The 24,096-nt window shown below is 36.1% G+C and overlaps 1 protein-coding gene across 2 annotated transcripts in view; it reads left to right on the top strand.

Moving 5' to 3' along the window:
• gukh (NHS actin remodeling regulator GUK-holder) overlaps positions 1–23,609 on the top strand; it is an 83,110-nt gene extending 59,501 nt beyond the window's left edge. Inside the window, exons 2-11 of one of the 2 annotated variants that reach the window (XM_089073258.1) lie at positions 1,414–1,664; positions 3,916–4,082; positions 4,739–4,939; positions 5,812–6,498; positions 6,826–7,273; positions 7,760–8,654; positions 8,923–9,216; positions 18,947–19,598; positions 19,900–20,425; positions 20,657–23,609. In XM_089073258.1, the coding sequence (XP_088929384.1) occupies positions 1,414–1,664; positions 3,916–4,082; positions 4,739–4,939; positions 5,812–6,498; positions 6,826–7,273; positions 7,760–8,654; positions 8,923–9,216; positions 18,947–19,598; positions 19,900–20,425; positions 20,657–21,493 (4,958 nt within the window). In that variant the 3' untranslated portion in view covers positions 21,494–23,609. The remainder of the gene's footprint in view (positions 1–1,413; positions 1,665–3,915; positions 4,083–4,738; positions 4,940–5,811; positions 6,499–6,825; positions 7,274–7,759; positions 8,655–8,922; positions 9,217–18,946; positions 19,599–19,899; positions 20,426–20,656) is intronic. The other variant, XM_089073259.1, reaches the window with a different exon arrangement.
• The last annotated feature ends 487 nt before the right edge of the window (positions 23,610–24,096 follow it).

Raw genomic sequence — 24,096 nt, 5'->3', positions numbered from 1 at the left:
CGTGCGTGCGTGCGTGCGTGCGTGCGTGCGTGCGTGCGTGCGTGCGTGCGTGTGTGTGTGTGTGTGTGTGTGTGTGTGTGTGTGTGTGTGTGTGTGTGTGTGTGTGTGTGTGTGTGTGTGTACCGGGAGAGAGTGAGTCGGCATGATTTTGTATTCCATACAAGCGGAGCTTTAGATAAAAGCATTAATATATTTTAAAATCCTTGTTTATTTTCCTAAAATAAAATAATATCGTTAAAAAATCAGATCCAGAAGCTAAGTGACTAATAAAAATAACAAACAAACTTAATGATCAAATTGTGCTTGTTCTTATTAATTAATAATAAAATCGTCTTAGACAATTCTTGTTTTATATTAAAAAAAAATTGTCAAGATTTGAGGTGTGCACACATTACAATTATAGAATTACTTTATTATTTATTTCATAATATTTTTAATTATTTATTATATTTATAATATTATAAATAATTTATGTATAATATTTTTGTAAGTGAAATTTTATTTTATAATTCAAGTGCATTACAAGATTATTGCCCCTTCCTAGTTATAATTGAAAATGTTAGGATGGACCTCGTTGTCAGAGATTAAGGCCCCATCTCTTTCGTCACGGAAGAAATCGTTTCTGAAAACAACCGGAAACGTCGAATCAAGCGTGCCCCTCGAGCACGGGTGGCATGAGTTAGGTTTTTTTACTGATTTTATGCCGGAGCCTGTATACGTTGCGGTGCAAGAAACCGTGAATGGAACATGTTTACAGTTAAGATATATCAGCGGCGTGATATCCGCCCGCCACATATGACCGACAAAAAGTATATTATGGAGCTGAAATGCCACATTATAGAGTGACCGTAAAGAAAAAAAGGACGTGAGCACTTCTTAAATTTAATATGAGGCGCGAGACAATCTTTTTTTTTAATTACTAAACTTCTCTTTATATCGCAATAAATCTTTCTCTTTCTCTTCTTTTAGAGATTTCCATATACATTTACAAATACCTTATACACGAATATATTTGTTGTCAATTATTTTTAATCTAAAATTTAATTTAAATTTTTTATTAAGAATGTTTTATTTAATTAATATTTCAATATGCTTATATGTATATTTATGATATTTGAATAGAACTGAAAAAAAAAGATCTTCAGAAATTGTAATATTTATAACTCTGTTCACTCTATACTTTTATATATTATAATTGTTGTAAAAAATGGCATCTTTAGAAAATGATATAACGGTATGCCACGAGGTGGAATTATCTCGGAAGAAATTTATTATGATGTTATCGTTACGTGCGATATCTTAGAATAAGTGATGAAAATTAGATAAACACGCGGCTCTACGTGTAACAGTTTGACTACAGTCTCTTAGGCGACAGGACGATCGTTAAAGCGCCTCGTATCTCTCGTGTTACAGCGGAATCGAATATCTGTACTTTCGCGACGAGGACGGAGCATTTTCACGTCACGAATAAACCATCGACGGGATTGTTCACGGCGGACACGAGGCCGAAGGCCCTGAGGGAGTTGTACGAGCTCGCTGCCATAGTCGCCGTACGAAGTTTGGATTCCTTGAGGAGGGATGGCAGCTCGATGGATATGTTCCTATGCACGCCGGTCCTTGGAAAAAGGAGACGAGACCACAGTCTCGATATCGAGTCTCGAGTCGTAAGTATTTCTCTTTCATTGTCTGTGAAAATGTCAGGACACGATTCCCACCAATTGATATTTTTCTTCGTGATCCAAATTCAAATAACCTTTTAGACAGCCTCAATCGACATCTCCTTTTAATTTTATTATGTTTAATATAGAGGATAATTCTGTAAAATTCCATGTTGTAAAAAATCCTTTATATTGATTCTAATACTTTGAATTAAAAAATATATCTAGTTATATTAGGAGATTTATGGATTTTTTAAATTCATAGAATACACTAATATTATTCAGCATCAGATAGAAACAGATTTCTAAATTTAATATTTATTTAGAGACAAGAATATTCATGTTTTGCTAGAATCTGTAATTTTGATGTTGGAATTCTGCCATGCGATTATCTCTAATCTAATCATTTCTTGCCAGTCACGCATAACAAAATCTTTTTGTCGAATGAGAAAGTTGCACAGGCAGCGCATTCATACATGTTTCTCAATGAGTTACGTAAGAGAGTTAACGTTGCTCGATTCATTGCTGTGATTACACTGTTCCCATTGATTTCACGAATCACGGAAGAAACTAAATATTGAGTTCAGACACTCGATTGGTACCGAGTACAGAGTAACCGAACGCAGAGATCACAGTGCATGACTCAATAATTTGCGACTCGAGACATTAACTCTCAAATGCCAGACCGAATTAAATCTGACCTCTTTGCCTACTTAATTCGACGTAATTAACTTTCACCGTATAATTGGAGAGTTCATAGGATCGAATCCCAAATTTCTTCGAAACAACCTCGGTAATTTCGCCGAGCAACATTTCCCCTCCAATTGACATCAAATATCTCGTGATTAACTCGTATTTTCTCTGCACTTGAATCAACGTTAAACCGATTTATATCAAACGGTGATTGTTATTCGTGACATACGATTGCGATATGGCAGTAATACTTGACAGGCGGAAAAATATAAATTCAACAGATTATCTTTTTGTTAAAGATTCAACATCAAAGATGACATTTAAGAATTGATTGAACGTGGACACAAATATGTATTTGCATCATATAATCCGATATGAATCGAATTTGTATAAACAATATGGAGTTTTAATGTTTATTTTAACAGCCATTATTTTACAAAATACGAATAGATTAAACTATTCTTCCAGATGTATTTGGAGGAGTTTTTGTAATATACAAAGCTGATTTAAGCAATCAAATCTGAATATTTTTGAAATCTTTTTAAAATATTTAAAAAATTTTTTAAATTTTCTTAAAAATTTTAAAAGTTATCTTTGCTTAGAACCTTCTGTTTTTTGAATACACGAAATTAAGATTCAATACAATGGCTTAATTCAGCCGTTTTCACGGACGAGTCGCGAACAACGACTAGTGTATCACGTGAAAAAGTTAGCAGACTCGGGTTGGAACCCAATCCGTTCCGTATCCCGCGCGTGAAACCCGCTTGGTCGGCGAGATGACATCCCGACAATGGTTAACACCCACGCGAATGCCGCAGCGCGTAAAACATGTCGTTCACTCTTCTTCCTTTACCGCGGCGTCGAGTTTCCCGCGGAGTGAACAGGAGGCGATTCTCTTGTTACGGAGCTCCCAGATCCCGCGGAAGAAAAAAAAAACGAGTCATTTGTTACATTCCCTGAGACCGGGTCGCGTAAAAATACCAAATAAACACACGCATATAAGATGGTACAATTCTTTTACATTGCAGGAGAAACGCATCGCTTCCTTAAGTATTCACTATATTTTTACTGTTCAAGCAACTTTTCTTTAATTTTGTAATAGCAGATTCATTTCTAAGATTCCATCATGAAAGAAATTAACAAAGAGAAATAAAATTACATAAAAAATATTATTTTATATTCTTTTACATAATATTAGATGTATTGAATATTTCTTAATAAATATGTGTTATTTTAGATATTTGTTATATTAAATATATACATAAAATTTCTATTATCACTTATTTTAATTTTGAATTTTAACGATACGAAACCATAAAATAATTGTAAAATAAAATTTGATATTTATGTATATTTTTTTCATTTCAAAGTAATGACATTCGTGCTTTCATAACTGATGCAATATTTTTGATCAATATTGAAATTTTATAAATACATACATCTTTCGTTCGTGTTCTCTCGGAAATAAAAGTGGTGAGTACAGGCAATAACGCAAAACGTATAAAAAGAGTCGTCTTATAAATGGGACGGTGACTTTATTGTGCATATGATTACTCCGTTGCAGCCGGCTGCTATCGAGGATCTTCGAAGATGGACATCTGCCGAAGCGCTCGGCGACGTCACCGTTCCGCCGGACTGCTCGTCCAGGATACTGGGCGACACGACCAGCGACGATGCCGTCGATCACAAGCTACCTAGCCCCGAGGAACAGGTTCAGGCTATCGCGCTCAAGTAAGCGGTTTATCTCAATACGTCGCTTGATTGCCGATAGAACGGGAAACTGTAGAAACTGCCGCGCGTAGACACATAGAGACAGGAAAATCTTTATACCATTGAAAAAAATATAATCGATGATTTGATAATCTTAATAAAGTATCAAAAACCTTTCAACCTACTTTCAACCTACTTTTTAAATTTTTCGACAAGTTTCTTTACTGTTGTCAGATTTTCATAGTAAATCATTTAATTTGGAGAAGATCGATGAAATATAAAAATGTAATTGATTTATTGATTTTGTTTAAGAAATTACTACGTTCGACATTTGATTAATATAGATTTTATTTTATTATTGATTAAAAAATTATGAGAAAGAAAACACGATTAATAATTAAAAAATTGCCAAAAAGTTGAGTTTTGAATGAAAATTGCTAATTTTTGAAGTAGTTTATGGAGAGCTTACAATCAGATTATTACAATTTGTTATATATAATATACGTATATGAAAACTAATGAAAATTAAGCGTGTACAAGTCAAAAGTCTGTCGCACAGCTTCCTGTTACGTGACTTGATGTGTTCTTTCTTCTACATCTATTCTATTCAGTTTTGTATCAATGACAGACCGACAAGCTTCCTATTGTGATCCTGAAATGCATGCTTTTCATCGTAGATTCCCGGCGGAAATCGTAGCGGTGGATGTGAGCGGACGAGGTTTCGAAAGAATGTCGATGAGGAGGAGGTCCTTGCTGTCAGGGCCAGAAACTCAGGAAACGGCGGTGAAGAGGAGATCACGACCGCGCAGGCCGAGGGGGAAGAGACGAAACACGATCGCCGGTACCGATCAGAAGGAGATTCGACAAGCTATTGGAGGGTTAGTGTTCACAGTTCCTTCAACCCTTTTAATCTTAATCGAAGAATTTTGAAGACTCCACTAGCGTTGTTTTCTATTTTTTTAGTTGCTACCATTTTAGATTTTACATAACAATCTCTTTTTATCTCATATTTTGTATTCCAAATTTATATAATTATAATTCTGGTTTATAAAATACGCTATTTAGACTCTGGAATTAATAAAAGTTAATTATTTTTTTAATTCTCGTTTTACGATATATCGTTTCAAGGTAACCGTCTTAATATTGTTCGATTTATACAAGAAAATATAAAAATTATTGTGATAATTTTTTATTGTTTAAAAAGGATTACTAAGAAATGTTATTATTAAAGAGATTCATGGACCATTCATTGAATGCTCAATCCTTTCAACTTTTACGACATAATAAATATACTCGTGTAAGTAAGAAATATGCATTTTGCTCGGATACATCTTATCGCAGCAGTTCTGTTACTATAAAGACGCGACTCCGGAGATCTATACCTCGAAAATAGTCGGCGATTTGTCACGCTCGATAAAGTGCGCTCATATTTTCGCAGTCGTCCAAGCACGAAGAATCTCCCTTACTCTATCTTTGTACTCCCATTGCTGTGATAATAGTTTCAGACCATCTTTGTATCATTGTACGGTGTTGCACGCAGGACCTCCCACGAGATTCAACAATCCAACTCGTGTATCGAAGTATGAAGTATACATGAATAATAAGTCCGTAACAAAATCATTGTCGCGTTATTTACCCAATTAATCATGCTCGCGCGTGATCCTTATTGCTTCTTAAAGCGCTATGCAAATCGCGCTCGGTACAGCATTTCGCATCGTGTTCACGTCATTAAGGTTATTTATTGCTGTAGGGAAACGACTGGCGAGGAGCCCGAGGAGACGCTGCCAAGCGCCACACCGAGAGCGCATCGTTCAGCGAGTACGGATGTTCTGGATTCCACGAAAAAAGATTCGCCTACGGAAAAGAAATCGCACTTCAACACGCTGAAAGCATGGGGCATGTCTAGACTGAAACTAATCAGTCCGAAATCGAGCCAACAGCAGCAACAGCAGCAGCAGCAGCAGCAGCAGCAGCAGCAGCAGCAGCAGCAGCAGCAGCAGCAACAGCAGCAGCAGCAGCAGCAGCAGCAGCAGCAGCAGCAGCGGCAGCAGCGGCAACAACAGCAGCAGCAGGAACCGACGGTAATCAACGCGGAGAGAAGCGAGCAGGTTCAAGGGCAGACGAGATCGCCTGAGGAGATTAATATCTATGAGACGGTGACTACGAAGCGCAGGAGGGACAAATCGCACGAGAGGAAGCCGAGCTCATCGAGTTCGAGTGGCAAGAGCACGGCCAGCATACCGGTATCGGTACCGAGTACAGACAATAAACAGCCGAGCGTGAAATTGCGCGAGAGCGCCGCCCAGAGGCGAGAACGACGGAAGGGCAGTAACCGCGACGATGCACCGCATTCGAGCTCCGGAAACTGGAGCGCCTCGTCCGAGAGCGGAAGGGCTAGCATCGGCAGCGAGACCACCACTACCACGCATCAGCCCAGGTAAGAGGAAGAAACGGAATAGAGATTGTCTCAATGTTAAGGGAACATCTTGAAATCTTTTTAAACTTTACTGACTGTACGACGAATTATATATTTTTTAACATGATCAATAATTTAATGGGAATTATAATATCTTTAAGATGAATTCTAGATGATGTTACAGAATATGATATAATTTTAAAAAGAAATTATTTAATCTTAGGATGAAATTCAATTAAATTTTAATCATTCCAGGAAACTGAAATTTATCCAAATTTTTTGAACTAGAGATTAAAAAGAAACTATTCTAAAGAAAAATTTATTTAATATTGGAATATATTATTTCAGATCCACAACGACAGCTTCGATCGGCACGTCTTCTACTTCTCTAAGTCATATGAGGCGACTCAAGGGAAGGGACACCTCAGCCTCATCCTCAGTAACCTCTGAGGGCACTTTAACACCGGACATTATTCAGGACATCACTGTGGTGCCCTTTTCCGATGACGGTGAAACATCATCAGTGTACTCTTGTGACACTGAGGGATATTATACTTCGTTTCATATGGATTCAGGCCTGAAAACTCTTAGAGAGGAGGAACTCATGCCCCAGAATCCTTTGACCAAAACCAACGATATCAGTTCGGATCCTATCTCGCCAATTATCGAAAATGAATACGAATTATTTGGTAGAGGATCGACTTCTACGACGACCAGCTCGGCTGGAACGGTTTGCACCGCGCTTATGGCCCCACTGCCTCCTGAACGCAAATCTAGCCTCACGGTTGTTGCTATGGTAAATTCAAGCTTTAATATTCTCACTGTGATAAGAAATAGTAGAATGAAATTGGCAATTAAACTGAATATTTATTTATTTTGGAAAAGTATGGAAAGAATAGAATAAGTTAAAGATAAACTAGAATAAATATCTAAATTTTAAGCGAGAAAATGATCAATGATGATGAACGATGAATATATTAATTTTTTATAATACGATGCCAGTATCTTATGGGTATATACAAATACTAGATTTTAATTAACTTTCATTTCTCTAGCTTTCAAAATAAGTGAGTTTTTAAAACTTACTTTTTATTTAAAAAACTAGCATTAACTTCTCTCTATAAAATATTTATAATATTATAATAAAAATTAATTTTTAGCAATTAATAGAATTATTAAACATTACTTTAACAAACTTTACTATTTGTAAAAAGTTGTTACATTGTTAAACATCTGTAAACATCTGTATTTGATATCTTCATTGTATCAATTAATTTTCTAGGTTCACGGTCAAAATCAAAACGGCGGAGAATCGCCCGACAGCGGTCATAACACATCTTCATCTCCCGTTGAATCTGCTTCGAGTCCAGCCTGTACCGGCCGTTCTTGCTCTGAGTTTGAGTACTCGGAATCCAGCGATTTGGAAGGTTGCGAGAGAATCGAGAGAATTCGTTCGAAAACAGCGATCACGACCAGTCGGATTCCTTCAATGTGCGTGATCACGCCACCGGTGTCTGACGATGAACACGCAAGAGAGACAGAGCAAAACGAGAAGAAAACGAACGAGTCGACAAGGAGAACTGAACTTCAGAGCGGCAGGTCGGTGCTGATGTCTGCTACCGTTGGCACTTCCAAGATGGAGGTGATCAACGGCCAAGACAAGAACCTGTACGCCACTGTGCAAGTGTTGCCAGCAGCCACCAATAACGACAGATCGATTACGATAGGCCAATCATCGTTATCGATTAAAATCAGTCCATTGAGCGGAGTCCTGGACAAACTTCGCGGCGTGCTTCCGGGCAAGAAGCACGCAACGAAGAACGGTGCTGTGCAGGAACTGTCGAATGCAGACTCCGGCGACTATGTGACCATAGCCGACGTGAGAAACAACAACGACAAACGCCCCGCGGATCCACCCTCGTCATCGTCGTCGTCATCGTCATCGTCATCGTCATCGGGCATGACTACCGTCCAACCTACCGTCACCTACGCCAATTCCGATATCTTCAAGAAAGATGCAGAGTATGTGAGTTTGAGCGAATTGCCGAAGAAACCAGATTCATCATTAGAAAGAAAACGGCAGGGTGCTCGAGTCACCCTAGATTCTGAAGGCAAAGTCGTTTACTCGTCTGACAGTTTGAAGAGAAGAAAGGGAGCGCATACCACATTTAATCCAGGTATGTTGATTATTATTTATTATTATTTAGATTAAATATTTAACATTGCCTTTTTGATTAACGCGATGACAATGCAAATTTGTTTTCCACATGAGTCCCAATTTGGCAAAGTGAATAGTATCACTTTTTGGTTGCAATCAATAAATTTCAATCACTTAGAGGAAATGAAACTGATCAAATGACAAAGTCAATTATCAGACCCCGGTAGTCTTTAATTGATTCTTGCATTGCAAAAAAAACTCGGGTTTTTATACGACACAATATTCAGGTCCTTTCGTGAGGGAAGGCATATCACCAAGTCCATCGCCGTTACTTCATCGCGCTATGCCGAACATCCGCGCTGTCACAAAGAGCGTCGACACGGTGGATGCATCAAACATCAGAACCATCCCGCCGACATCGCCTCAGTTGGGCAAGCTAATCATTCGGGCGGCGCGAAGTCCGGATCGCGCCATCAGTCCGGATTACGTGCGCACGCCAGCAACCGTGGTCAGTCCCACGAGTCCGATCAGTCCTCACAGACAGGTCCGCGGGGCTTACGTCAACGTGCAAGGCGACGAAGGTAAGACGTCCAGCACTGACGAGCACCGCGATTGCACTGGCCGCACCGGTAGATTAGAGACATCACGCACCGTAACCGCTCCGTCACACTCTAAGGACGAATCTAGACAGCAGTCTTCCGGCAATCCGACTCTCGCTTTAGCACCGAGCAACAAGCTCCAAGAGCCGGGGGAGAGACCCGTAGACAAAGCCAGAATCTGCCAGGGCTCGCAGGCGATAGACAGGCAAGCGAAGCGCAAACTCGACCGCGACGAGAATCATCCGCCGATAATTAACGGCGATGCTGTCGAGACGAGCGTTCGCGCGATAGCTTCGTCCAAGATCAATCATAATCCTGTTAGTCTTAATTCCGCGAACTCACGATTACACTTTGAAAAGTCAGGCCTCTATCCAAAGATCTTGAAAGCAACCGGGAACACGCCCAAGTTATGTAGGAAGCTCTTAGTTTCGGACCTCGATACTCCAAACTTTTGTAGGAAAAAGCCTAATTCCGATGGTCAAAGTACAGTCGAGGCTAATACAGCGCTCAATGATTGCGATATCAGCGACAAGAATACGACTATCGATTGCACGGAATTAGATAATCAAACCGCAAAAAATTCTGATTCGATACATAGCGGCAGAGTGGATCGCAAGGTGAAACGTAGCGAAAGTTATCGCATGGCAAACAGTCCGATCATGTTTATCAAAAAGTTCTCCGCGAGTAATCAAGAGAAATCATCAAAAATTTGTAGGACGCCCTCCGAAGAATTACAGGAGGAATTATTGAGAGAGAGAATCAATTATCCTGAGACGGTTTCTATTATTCCGGAACCGCGAATTAATAACAACGTAATTTTCAATAACAATCTGATGGCCTCTATCCAATCGATGCCGACTAGTCCTAGACCGAGGGCTTTGGACCTCGAACCAGCTAAGGTACTCAAATATTCTAGTACCGACACAGAAATCTGGTAAAGAATGTCTCTTTAATTATCAAAATAATACTAATACAAAAATTACAATATTTAAAATGAGATCCTTTCATCTTATCAATATTAATAATAATTCTATAAAAATTCTGGATCTGGACGTGACTAAGATATGTCTAAATATTCCACTAATGGCATTTGAGATTTGATAAAGAATATTGCATTAGTATGCGAAGCGACAACCTTAGTTTTGCAATGCCGATAAGAAGCGGGAATGATGAGATAATGCGTGTGACTGCAAGTTCTGACATAAGCCGGGTCACGATTAGAAAAATAGATGGACGTGGGTTCCATCGAGAATAACCATATCATTACATGCTTGAAGAGTGATAATACGTGATAAAATATCTTATGGTCAAAGGCATCGAGTGCATCTGTACTAGAATATTTTTCGGAAGATTTTCTGTTTTTTTTTTTTTAATGAGAATACTTCTAATTGTATACTGAGAAAAATGTTTGGTTGAAAGTGGACAAATCAGAAGATTCTGATTATATCAATTAGAAATCCGGTTATCTCAACTAAAATTTTAATAGATTTAAGCAGAAAATTTGGATTTGTCCCTTTTCAACCAGAAATTCAACCAGACATTTTTCTCGATAGTATTAGTAATTAATAATTGTGTGCTCAGTAAGTGAGTCATAAAAATATTATAAATACAAATATATAAATACAAAATTGTCTTGAAAAATAATTTACAATTAAATTGTGTTTTTAAATCTTAGTAATTGTTGATTGACATTTAAAAAGTCAAAATTAAAAAAGATTATAACAGGACATAATTTGTTTTTATAAAGCAAGATTTTTATTAATTTTAAAATTAATATTTTTTTTCTCTCCAAAGAAAGATTTTTATATTTCTTAACATTTCTATTTTATTTCAACATTTGTAAAACAATGTCTTCAAAGAGAATGCTTTGAAGAACAAGTTAAAATTATTTTAAAATAGAATATGCTTTCTCAAGACTGAAAAGATTCTAAGCTTTTGTGCAACAAAAATCGCGATTTCTCGAAAATCGGAATTTTTGCTGGCGGAGTTCTTGCCGGCGCGATAATTCTGCGGAGAATGGTTTTGATGCATTGAGACTTTGATATCTCGACGTTAAATAAATAATGGTAAGATCATCGCATAAAATAGATCGGATGATGGGCAGGAATCATCAAGGTCTAATCAGATATAATTGGAGCGAGAAGTCGCAAGGGAGATATCGGCGCGCAGCGGATTGCAACGCGTTACGTAAAAGTCGGAATCATCGGGACAGTGTCATTCTCGCGAATCGACGGGAGCAGAGACCAGCGAACGAACAGTTCGACGGTCACGAGAGCGAGATCGATCAATTTTTTTCACATACAAACAAAGCTATAAGACAGAGAAACACGCATACCGGTCACGTTTTCTCTTATCTGACACTCGTGTCCGATCTTTCCAGCTGCGAGTCGGCCGACGATCCCCGCGGTGTGTTTAATACTTATGAGGAGATAAATCCAAAGTTTTATTATCTAATGACAATATTCCGTTCTTATAGGCGGAATATTTTAGAGCTCGTTAGTTTTATCGATAAGCCGAATACATTCGAGAGTGTATATAAAAAAAGTAAATTAATAGGATGGCCGATAACAATTAATTTTTATATCTTCTTTTATTGAACAAACTTGTTCTTCCCAAACTTTGTATTTTTCATGTACGATAAACTTTCAAGATTTTTTTATTTATAGTTGTCATGCGTAAAGTTAAAAAAAAAACATTGAAAATATTAAAAATAATATAATAATCTTCTTTAAAATCGGAGTCTTAATATCCAAAATTGAATGAACCGATTGCACTGGATTAGAACTAATTAATTAAACTTATATTCGTATTACTCGATCTAGATTAAATAAAATAACATTAAATTGCCAAACGTCTGAAACTTTGTCTGGCCGGGGGAAACAGGAAATTATCGCATTAGGGTGGCGAGTAAAGCAATCTTCCGCTTTAGCAAGCCACTGGAAAACTCCCACGAAGTTCTCAGTTAAATAGTCACTTTGTTAACCCTTATCAGCGTCATTAGCCGCTGGCTCAACAAGCAACGCGAATTGCATCAGACGTGATATTTATCCCGGCACGATAATGGCCGGGGTGTCGATAAACAAAAATCCCCACCGCGAGGATTGAAATACTTTCGTACGCGCCCCGACGCTTTCAGTGTGCTTTGATTCGGTCGAACAAATCGCAGAACCGTTCGTTCTTCGTCCGTAAAGTTCGCCTCTCTCGTCTCGATCTATTCCGGAAATCGCGATTCCAATTAATAAAATGGGTTTTCGCAGAAAATCAACTTGTATTCTCACAAACATGCGAAATCACATCTCTTTAAATCATTATCGCGTCTAATCACGTTCTTCCTAGATCATTGGTTTTTTTCTTTTATTTTTTGTGATTGTTATCCTTAAACTCTCGACTGTCCATGAATTGTGACGACCCGTGAGTTCGAGGAAATCACTTTCGGAAAGTCTTTGAAAGCTTCACAAGTATATTAATCGGATGATTCGAATACAGAACGAAATCGGATTTTTAATGTGGCGCGATGATAAGATACATTATCGGTATAAAAACGAGGAGGAAACCTTGTCGCTAGACAGACAGTCGCCGAAGCAATACTACTGATAGACGGAGCAGCGCGGTCGTAAGTCGATTCACGATTCCCGGCTCGATCAGTCGCCGGGCAACGCTTCAACATGCTGGCGAGACATCTGCTCTTCATCGCGACCAGGCGACCCCCTCGTAAGTTAAATATCAAAAGATATTAAAAAATATCGCGTCGCTTCACAATCATTAATTTGCAATTTGCATTTGCATTTAAATATAAGATGTATCCTTATAAATTGCAAATTTAACTCCAGTCCAATTTGTCACTATCATTAGAGTTGTCTTCAATTTTTCATTTTTTTTTTTTATATTTGAAGAAAATTTTCTACCTGGAAATATAATTTGTCATAGTGCTTCAATTTATTATAAATATCATTTTAATTGCATTACTCCAAATAATGTTTAAAATTGATTAATAAAATTGTTGAATTGAAAAATAAAATTGTTTAACTTCAAATAATTAATAAATGTATAAAGATTTGAGAATTCATTCTTAAATAATAAATTTTTATGTTTAATAAAGTTTTTAATTTTACTTATCTATAGAGAAATAATAAACTTGATAAATAAATTTGTTGTGACATCTAGATTAAAGTTGTTGTATCATAAATATGAAGAAGAGATTGAAATTTATGAATACATCTTTATATTTTTATTAACATGTCGATTCGATTATGCTTTATTCTTTGTGCCGACAAGTTTCTGTCGTTTTGGAAATTTCCCTAAATTTTCTCTGACGACAGTTTAAATCAATCGCTTGTAATTAGAGAGGAAATGTTATCGTATACATATGCGTGTTGTATATGTTTGCTCCGAACTTGATTATTTCCTCTTTAAATACGTTAATCTTGAAGCCAAAATATTTTGTATAATAACGCGAAACTCGTGCAAAAAAGGTTTATTTATATCCGTTACATAAGCTGATAATTTTGAACATACGAAAAAAATATTCACTGATATACAAATCATTTTTTTATACAAATTCTATTTTGAGACGCTATAGATTTGTCAGATTTTGGACTTGGAAATATTTTAAATAACATATTTATAATATATTTTAAATAACATTTGTTAAAAATTTTATACTATAATACTTTCATAACAGTCATAATAAATTTTAAGCATATATCTTTGGCTAATAATTTTTAATTTTCGTATATATTAGAGAATAAATTTTATTATATGTTATATTTATATTCATTATATTTCCGATTTATTTTCTCTTTTTATGTAGAAAAAAAATTAAGATATTTTACGGCGACAAAATTATTTTTTCTTTTCTCTTTTTGCGCTATCGATGCGCTATCTCTATTTCATTAAATGTTTGAAACACAAATAGGCAAATGGAACATTAATTTGTCTGTCCGTGATTATGACAGTGACATCATTGAAGAGCATCAAGTGTCGGCATCGCGTGAGTGACCGCGCGTTGTTATCGGTATTGCAAAACTGGCGCATGATTATAAAGAAATTTTATATAGACAGAGAGAGAGAGAAAGAGAGAGAGAGAGAGAGAGAGAGAGAGAGAGAGAGAGAGAGAGAGAGAGAGAGACAGCGAAAAGCAAAGAATTTCAGTGGAAAGTATCGTATATTGAAAACAAGAGATTTTTAAAGAAAAAATGAGAGGGATGAAAAAGTCGATTCTCGCCAGTAATTTGCTCCTGTTGCGATAGTTCCAACTTGACGAACGAATGCACAACAAATCGCGCGCCGCATGCGTGCTTATCACAAAAGCGGACTTTTATTCAAGACGCGTAACGTACATGATCTTCCAAAATGTATAAACAATAATATTAGCGCGTTGTTGTCAATCAACGCGCATATATATATATATGTATATATATATACATCGGACGAGATAAAAAAAACTGTATGATAATCAAAGTCTTGGACGACCTGTGATGCCTTGAAATTTTTGAAGACCTTGAAATGAGCGAAACTATTGCGTAAAATCGTAAGTGAAATTCAATAATGGTTAACTCGCAGATAATTTGTGTTGTTGAGAGAGAGAGAGAGAGAGAGAGAGAACACGCGTAAATTTCTTGGCATCGAATTTGATTCCACAGTATGCAGATAATCTTTATCTTCTCGTTAATTATTTTCAGTTGCAGAATATAATATATATGCTGAAGTGCGAGATGTAACAAGAACAAATCCGTCCAATTTAGATGTACAAAGAAATCGTGCCGATGCGATACAAATAAGTATACATCGTTGCGAAATCGGCTGTAAGCACGATTTTTACGTTATTTATGTTAAAGACAAGTGTAATTATATACGCAAAATATTAAGTTTAAATATAATTTATATAATTAGCTGTTTAATTGAATATATAATTAGCTGTTTAATTGAAAATATTACATTAACCTGCATTCATTTGTATAATCATAACGCGTATGGCCAGTGACACAAAACATAAATAATTTATGTTATTTCGATTTTTGGCTTTTACATGGAACGAGCACTAAGTCATCTTATTGAGGAAATATACAGCAACATGTTTCTTATATAGCCAATTTAAACAAGGTTCAATCTGTCGTATATTTATAGTAACTATATTTATTACCAGCATATTCTCTGATGAGGAATTATACCAAATTGTGTTTGCTACCAATAATATCCGTATTTTATTAATGTTATTGTTTATTTTACGCACATAAAAATATTTTGTTGCGTCGCTAGAAGCAGTTATGACGATTCTCACGATGAAGTTAATGAGTCTGTTATCGTTGTTGATTTGCGCAGCTTCTGCGACTGTTTCTTGCGACGCAGCATAAATAAATCATATACCATGAAAATAAATCTGTGAAAAGATCAAGAAAGGATTAGTCATAGCCTATAAAATTGCTATCTATTCGCGATAAATGCGTAATTCGTCGCAGCTCGCTCTTTATTTCGCCTTTGCGAGCGATAAGTCCAGAACGAGGGTAGAAAATAATGATCACAATGACGTATGAACGTGATTTCTTTCGCGTTGATAGCAGTAAGAGAAAATCATGCTTTTGATGCGTACGCGTCATGTATGATGTATGCGTGAATGTAATAAGCGTGAATGTAATAAGCGTGAATGTAACGGAGTTACGATGTCCTTAATTTCCCTTGTACTCTATTCACCATTGGTAGATAAACAGCACTTCGTGTAAAATTAAGTTATTGACCTTCATCTGCATATAAATGATACGAAAATCATATTTTTATATCTAAGTTACCTTTACATTTTGCTAATTATCTTTCGCCTATTATTATAATTAGAAATTACTGTGAAATTTAAAAAAATTTCCATTAAAATTATTCTTGAGCTTTAGATATGATATATATTTGTTATTATATTTGTTACTCTAAATCATATATAAATATTATGTTTTACTTGAAATGTAATTGATTTATGATGACTTGGTAATTTGATGACACAAAATTAACCGTCCATCCGATTGAAAATGTGTTAGGATTTTCACGTCTGATGATTAGTTGATCACTATTAAATATCCTGATGAACAACCGTCGTCTCCTATAAACGAGATAAGGACAATTTGTGTTCCGGCATGCTTGTGAAACCCTCATAAATGTGCCTTAACTTGCAGTATCGCATGTTTGCTCGAGATGCGTGCTCGCCTCTCGTTGTAAGTAGCGTCTACCACTAACTAACAAGAACTAACTGTGGGTACATAGACCACCTTAGCTGCAACTGTGGGTCTCAATCAGGGTGACATCGTGTTTGCCATTTATACGATCGTTTTTTGCGATCGTGAAAGGTATTGAAAAAAATAGATATTACATTAATATACGCCGAGTACATGTTAATAGTACATGTGCCGAGAGCAAGCGTGGCATAGTAGACAGCGCATTGGTCTATTATGTCAGAGATCCCGGGTTCGATTCCCGGCAGAGCCAAAATATTTACATTGGCAATAGCAAACCATCGAGAGTAACTTTGTCACATGAGCAGCATGTCTCTCTACCAAGAATTTACCGTTCGAAAGCGTTCAGCGTTAAACTGTAGGTCCCATATACCTGTGTATAATCATCATATAATCATCGTGTGCACCACAGGTATATGAGAGAGGAAGAGAGAGAGAGAGAGAGAGAGAGAGAGAGAGAGAGAGAGAGAGAGAGAGAGAGAGAGAGACAGAGAGAGAGAGATCACCACGCTCGGACACGAGCAAAATAGGACTGAGGAGGAGGACATGTTAATAAAACAACTGAAAGAATCAGCCAATTTCTCGGCAAGCAGGATCTTGGTTGCTAAAAATGTATATGTTTTGTTGAAAGTTTTTTTTAGATTTTTTAGTTTTTTTAAGATTAGTAATACATCATTAAACTTTTGTCACAATATACATCGATATACGATATCAGATTGTGACAGAAATTTAATCCGCAATGGAATGTGGAAATGGATTATTTCGATGTAACAAAATTGCATTTTAGAGAATATTAAGCAAATTTCACGGAGGATTAACGTGTTCGAAACGATTACTTCCCTTATTGACGATATAATGCCGTTCTTGTAATAGGTATATGCCGCGCCTATAATCTACACGATAGTTATCACGTCGACCTCGCTAGCGTTTAGTTAGCGCGATAGCATCGTATATGTACGCGATTTCGTGCCGCTTACTTGAAGGATAATAGTATGCGGGATAATAGTACACCGGTCGTAAAACGTGTTGCATACGCGTTAATTGAAATCGCGGAGCAACGGGACTCGAGTCGCATTTTACCGCCGCACGGTGTTACTCTGACGTAGCAGCGTTAATTAATCAGCTTGCAACTAATATCACGAGGACGTACTTACAACCTGGGCAGAGGAGCATGCGCTATCAGCGTGTACCGTATGTGTATATATGTGTAGAACGTTAAGAGACCTACACCCGCCGTTTCGTAAGCATACGTTTATTATTATAGACATGTACATTTTTCTTTCTCCTAGTTCATCCGATGCGCCATCGCATCCTGTCTTGTACATAAAAATTAAAATATTACTATTGCCGACGAAACGATGTCATTTTAACAATTTAGAAATGTATATGAATAGACGTTATTCTTTTTGGAAAGCATTTGCATTTTGTCATTTTTTTTCTCTGTCTTTTTCTCTATCGTCTCATCTCCCATGTGCACATCATACGCACCTTTGAGATTGTAAATATTGCACCATCCTAAGTTCCCGCCTGTTTTTTTTGTTTATTATTTTTTGTTTTATTTTTATTTCTATATGTGGCTACTATATAGTTTTAGAAAAAAAATGCACCTCATGCGCGTGTGGCACCCCTCACTAGTAATTCACCCACATATCATAGTTCCATGCTCCATGTACTTGGTGAGTATGTTTTTTTTTTTTTAATTTTGGTAGGTATTGAGCACAAGTTTGATATAAAGATAAACGTAATTTTTTGTAAATAATAATTTAATAATTCTTGAATATCTTCCTTTAAAATATATTAAATTGCACATTATGTAAGTTTTATATAAAATATCTTAAAATATAAAATCTGTATATGTGACTTAATATATTAAACGTGATATATTATCTTAGCAAATTTTATTCAATTTTATTAAATACTTGATTAATTTTTTAATTGAATATTAAAATTTAATTTACTAAATTAAATAGCTCATATAAAAATTGACAGACTCGTGCGCTGTATAATGACATTCATATGTTTTTGTTCGCTGCATGTTTGTGTTTGTGTGCTTTTGCAATGTGGTCGCTTTGCTTTAGCTAATCAATTGCAATTTTAATAATAATCTTCATGTAAATATTTTTAATTTTAACATATATTTAAGTCTGTACATAACACATACTGTACTTAACACATAAGATTCATAACCATATAAATCTTTCTCTTATGTGATTTCTAATCATAATATCTCTAAACAATTGTAATGCAGTAAGAGATAAATATTATAGTATAGTATAGTATTATAGTATAGTAAAGTTTATCACAATTGTAACATATTATAGGCATGATTTAAAATCTAACAAACTTTCAAAAAATTCATATTCAAAGATTATTTAGAAGACAATAATTTCCATATGGAATTTTATCAATCTAAGGAAAATGATTGTACTAATCTAAGAATATTTATTATCATTTTATTACCTACAAAACATATAAAGACATTTTTTTAATTGTTACAGACAATACTTTATTGACTTTACCTCCGGAATCCATACCACCTCAGGCGATCGTTCAACCACCACCCTATATTGCCCCACCGAAGCCCGAAGATCGGCAAAAGTCGCAGAAATATCAAGAAAAGATCTTAAAAGATACGAAACTACCAAATCTGCGAACCTATTCCGAAAATGAGCAACCGATTGGGCAGGATCAAAAGCAAGATATCTATGATGTTCATCGAAATATCCAGCAATATGACAATCGCAGAAATCTCCTCGATCAGCAAAAGATGTCGAACTACGAGTATCAGCAACGAACTTGCAACTATCAGACGGTGCATATGCACAATGCGAGAAACCAGCAACTCTGTTCGCCGACCAGAGATATTAATCAACAGCAGTTTTACACGCTGCCGACGAGAAGGCCTCAACGAGAGATCGAACCACCTCGTAGCGTTACACCGGACATCACCAGAGGCCTAGGACGTGGTTCTCTCAGCAGCATGCATATGCTAGCGAAACAGGGTCAACAGAAAGTCACGATCGTGGAGAAAATGGAACAAGTTCAACATATTCCTCATATAGATGCGGAGAGAAGAAATTTAGAACAAGCAGAGACAAAAAGCAGATTCGTGCAGAGTCAACCACAATCGGTCGTGGATGTCAGAAATAGGTAAGAATCGCAAGAAGAATTAATGGAAAAATAGAAGAGTCAAATCTTTTTTTGTTACACAATTTCACTCTTAAATCAATTAAGATGTAAATTATTTAGCATGCATGTGTCAGAAGATTAAAAATTAATAAAATTATTGTCAATATCATAATATCATAATTGGTCGTACTAGTTATTAAAATCTTTATCTTTATTATATCAAGACCGATAAAAAAAAGATAAATCATTTAAAAATAAATCATCTAATCTATTGCGATAATTATTATTCCTCATATTTCAAATGCTTTATTGTCTTATGCAGGTTCGCAACGCCTCTAAATCTAGCTGCACTCGGCTATCGATTCTTCGCATCTTCTCCTGCCAACGATCCTCTTATAAAGTCTCCTAACGCGGACATTTTGAGGAATAATCCAATTTCGCCGATCGGCCACGGCGGTTATGGAAATGGTTTCAAGTCGTCCACTCCCACCAACCATTACGGACGATCGATGCCAACTGTGGCGGAACGTCTAGCTCTGACCACCGCCGGCGGCAATAATTGCTCGTCACCGATACCGACGAGTAGCTCCTCAGGTAGAAGCACTCCTATCCAGACTTCTTCCGGTAGGACGACACCGACCAATTTGGTCCTGTCGCCTACCAAAAGTACCATGTCCAACGAAGAGCTATTCGCCGCGATTCATAAATCTAAAAAAAGACTCAATATCAAGCTAAATGAGAATGACAATGAGAATGTGTCGCCGTATGGATCGATGAATTCCTTGTTGAAGACACCGGCTGGCACCAGGCACAGTTGGAGTCCGGAATCTCAAAAAGTTTCTTCAGAGGTAATTGCACTGATAACGAAAATCAGAAATATAAAGACAAATCGTATTCAATTCTATCAAACAAAAAAATTGGCCATCATCTTTTTGTTATTTTATTTAAAATTAAAGAATAAACACTTGTTTATTTGATTTAATAACATAAATTAATATCTCTAATTTAAAAAACAATTTTACGTTTAAAAATTTTGCTATAATTCATTTCTGTCATTAATTTTGCTCAATCCATTTCAGATACCGACTACGGTGCAGTCGCCTACATCGCGGATGGATTTCAAACGTTTGCTTCTTCAACAGAGTGTAAAAGCTAATCCCATGCGATTATCGGCTGCAGAACAGCTAAAACTATCGCGCCATCAGTGTCAACAGCAACAGCAATCGTCGCCCAACGCTCATCAGAGTCCTTTAGCCAAAGTTTTGAGTCCACGCTCAGTCTGGAGATTCCAAACTCCAAGAACCGACGTCCTTTCGTCCACCATAATCGAGGATACCGCGGCGGAGGAGAAGGCTATGAAGCCCTCACCGGAAAATACATCTCCAATACATCTTTCAAGAATGAATTCCAGACGACAGCTAGATCTTTGCAGCGATTTACCAAATCACTTGCATGCTACCGATCACAAGGACAAAATCAACAATGATAGATTAACGACAGACAAGACATTAATGAACGAATTTCATAACATCGATCCTGCGATCAAATCGCTGAATCAAAACAACCAAATACGAGAATTAATCACAAACATATCTAACGATCCTGCAATAACCAACCAGGATTCGTTCTTGATACCTCGAAACGATATCGTCAGTACGACGATACGGTATTCGAAGGGCTCGGTCGAATCCAAAAGTCAGGATCCCGTGAGTGCTCTCGAGTCAAGGAGGATCAGTAACCAACTGGCGAGAGCTCAGTTCCTGGCCAGCACACCAACGAGCACTAACCCGTCGCAAAATCTCTATTTCAGCAAGAGGTTCAGAGCGCGATCGGAATCTCCGCGACACGCGGTGACGCAAAACGTTGCACCGCCCGAGCGCAGCCCGAGTGCTCCTACCCTCGAAACCGCTCTGTGATTCGTAAATATATCGATATTCAGAAACAACAGCCTTGCAGAAGCGTATAAGAATTTAGCTCTTCATTATTGTGATGCATAATGTATATATTTGCTCTATTTAAGAAAAAAAAATAGCGACACCTTAATAAATTATATAATAAATTGTAGATAAAATATTTATATACAAGTTTGTTAAATATGTTAAATATTAAAACTGATTTAAATATACATATATGTACATATATATATATATATATATATATATATATATATATATATATATATATATATTACGATTATGTCTGTAAAAACTGCGTAATATCTTAATTGTGTTATAAATACCGTTCCCAATTTTTTTCTACAATTTTTCTACAATTTTTCATCGAGAAAACAAGCTAACGCAAGTTGGAATTTTCTCTATAACAATATCTTATCTAACACATTAATGAAGAGTTAATAGCAAGGATAAGTTTCGCGAACATTTGAATCTACTCGGCATTTTACGCGATGTATTTAATCATGACCGGTTCAAATTGAATATTTTGCCGTAATTGCAGCTTGTAGCTGCTAAGAGACAATAATTTATTATCGTGATATGATAACGATGGGGAAATTAGTATTATTTAGTGTATTGCAAGACTTCTTGCATAAAGTAAACAAAAACGTTCGGCGCGAAAACGTCGTTTCGATCTAACTATTAATCACACTTTATCGATCAAATATAAAATGGATTTGATGGCACGTAACGTTATGTTACGTAATTCAAATAACTCTGTTAAATCTCATGTACATAATTCAATCGAGTAATAAGCAATATAAATAGGATATTCTCGACGCTAATCTCAATCGAGTGCCTATTTCATATAATCGTTTTATAAGGAAGCGTTTCACGTGTGTATAATATTACCAGTTTAGTCTCGAGTTAATATGTATAGATACAATATATTCAATATTTTCTTATTTTTTATGCTACGATGAGCAATCGTTTTCATAATGAAGAAAACAATTTTCTCACACGCGATCACGACGATCAAAAATTCTTAAAACAAAAAAGATGAAATTAATACTATAATCTCGTCTCAATAAATTTTTAAATATAAACGATATAAATGCGATACATTTTTTGCGTTATTGATGCAGTGAATTTTCGCATTCGCGAATCTAACTGAAGTTCTTTCATAACTTAATAAGACTCTTATCGTACCTTCATTCAAATCGAAATAAGTATTTTAATCACTTGGGGTATGTATGTATTATTAATTTATTTCACGAGAATTAAGAAGAACGTAGTAGCGGCGCGTGAAAATTAAGCACGACAAATCATGAATCGCTCATTATAAAAGTCGAATGGGTTGATCGTGGAATTATTATTAAAATTCTCAGAATTGTTGGCAAAATAATTATTCTTGGATTATTAATATTGGATACTGAATCATCTTGTCATAAATTTCTTTTATTTAAAAAAATGAAGATAAAAATTTTAGCTGAGCGTACGATTTATTGTTTGCCGTGCGAGGCTCGTGATAAGGCTTGTGTATTAGCAGACCTGGATAGCCAAATCGGGAATTTAATAGTAAGATATTAATTTATTTGTGGAGTTCGACAACAGCCCAATTCTTACTCTAAGTTCACTTCGACGAAAATTGTACATAAGTCGTACGCAGCGTAATCGTAAACCGATTTTAAGTCTCGATCGCTTGCTAGTCTAGTCGGGATAGAATTTAGTATATACATATATATAAAATAAACTAAAAAAAAAACATATATATATATATATACATACATACATATATACACACACACCTCGTTTTGGAGATTTTTTGGGCGGAAAAGTGCCGTTAATCACGTATGTAACTTATCGAATCGGTTTTGTACGATTATCGAATGGCGAATGGAATAAATATACAAAAATATATGTACGCGAGGATGAGAATGATATATATAGCATAACACAACAGAGTTGCCTTAATTAAATTATTTCAAGTTGCGTCAAGCGATTGTCAATGATGCATTTACCGATTACTCACGATCGCGCAAGGGATGGAAGTAATTTTGCAAATGTAACCCACTAGATCTTAAGCTGAAAACGTGTTTTGTACTTTGCTCAGAATAAACGAAAATATTTCATGAACCAATTTCATGAAGTTGTCCTCGTCGCACCTCATGCTTTGCGCATGCAATTAACTTGTCACAATTTTCAAAAGTGACGAGTTAATGAAAAAGAGTGTGGTAATGTCGCTAACGCTGAACAACAAATTTTATATCATAGAAAAACATTCTCAGAATTTAATTATTATTATTATTATTATTATTATTATTATTAAATAAGCGTAGCAAAAATTATATTTTCGTTCAACTGCATCTGTGTCTCGCAGTCGTTATTTTTTAAAAGATGCTACGGAAGAAGGCATCTCTCCTGGAATACATTTTATACTGATTTTTTTAAAATCCAATTAGAACGTTTTCAATCTCCGAAATTAATTAATCGAAAGATTATGCATTTATCTCTTTTACGATGTGGCTGAGATATATGGTACGCGAAAATATCGGATCGTCGCCGAATAATCTTTCAATATCGATTAACTGAATTAAAGTACTATTGAACTACGCGCGACTGACGAA

The sequence above is a fragment of the Pogonomyrmex barbatus genome, unplaced genomic scaffold, assembly GCF_055798465.1.
Source record: "Pogonomyrmex barbatus isolate J1 unplaced genomic scaffold, ASM5579846v1 scaffold14, whole genome shotgun sequence".
Lineage (NCBI taxonomy): Eukaryota > Metazoa > Arthropoda > Insecta > Hymenoptera > Formicidae > Pogonomyrmex > Pogonomyrmex barbatus.
The sequence above is the reverse complement of the archived record's forward strand: the minus strand, read 5'-3'. Positions and strand labels throughout refer to the sequence as shown.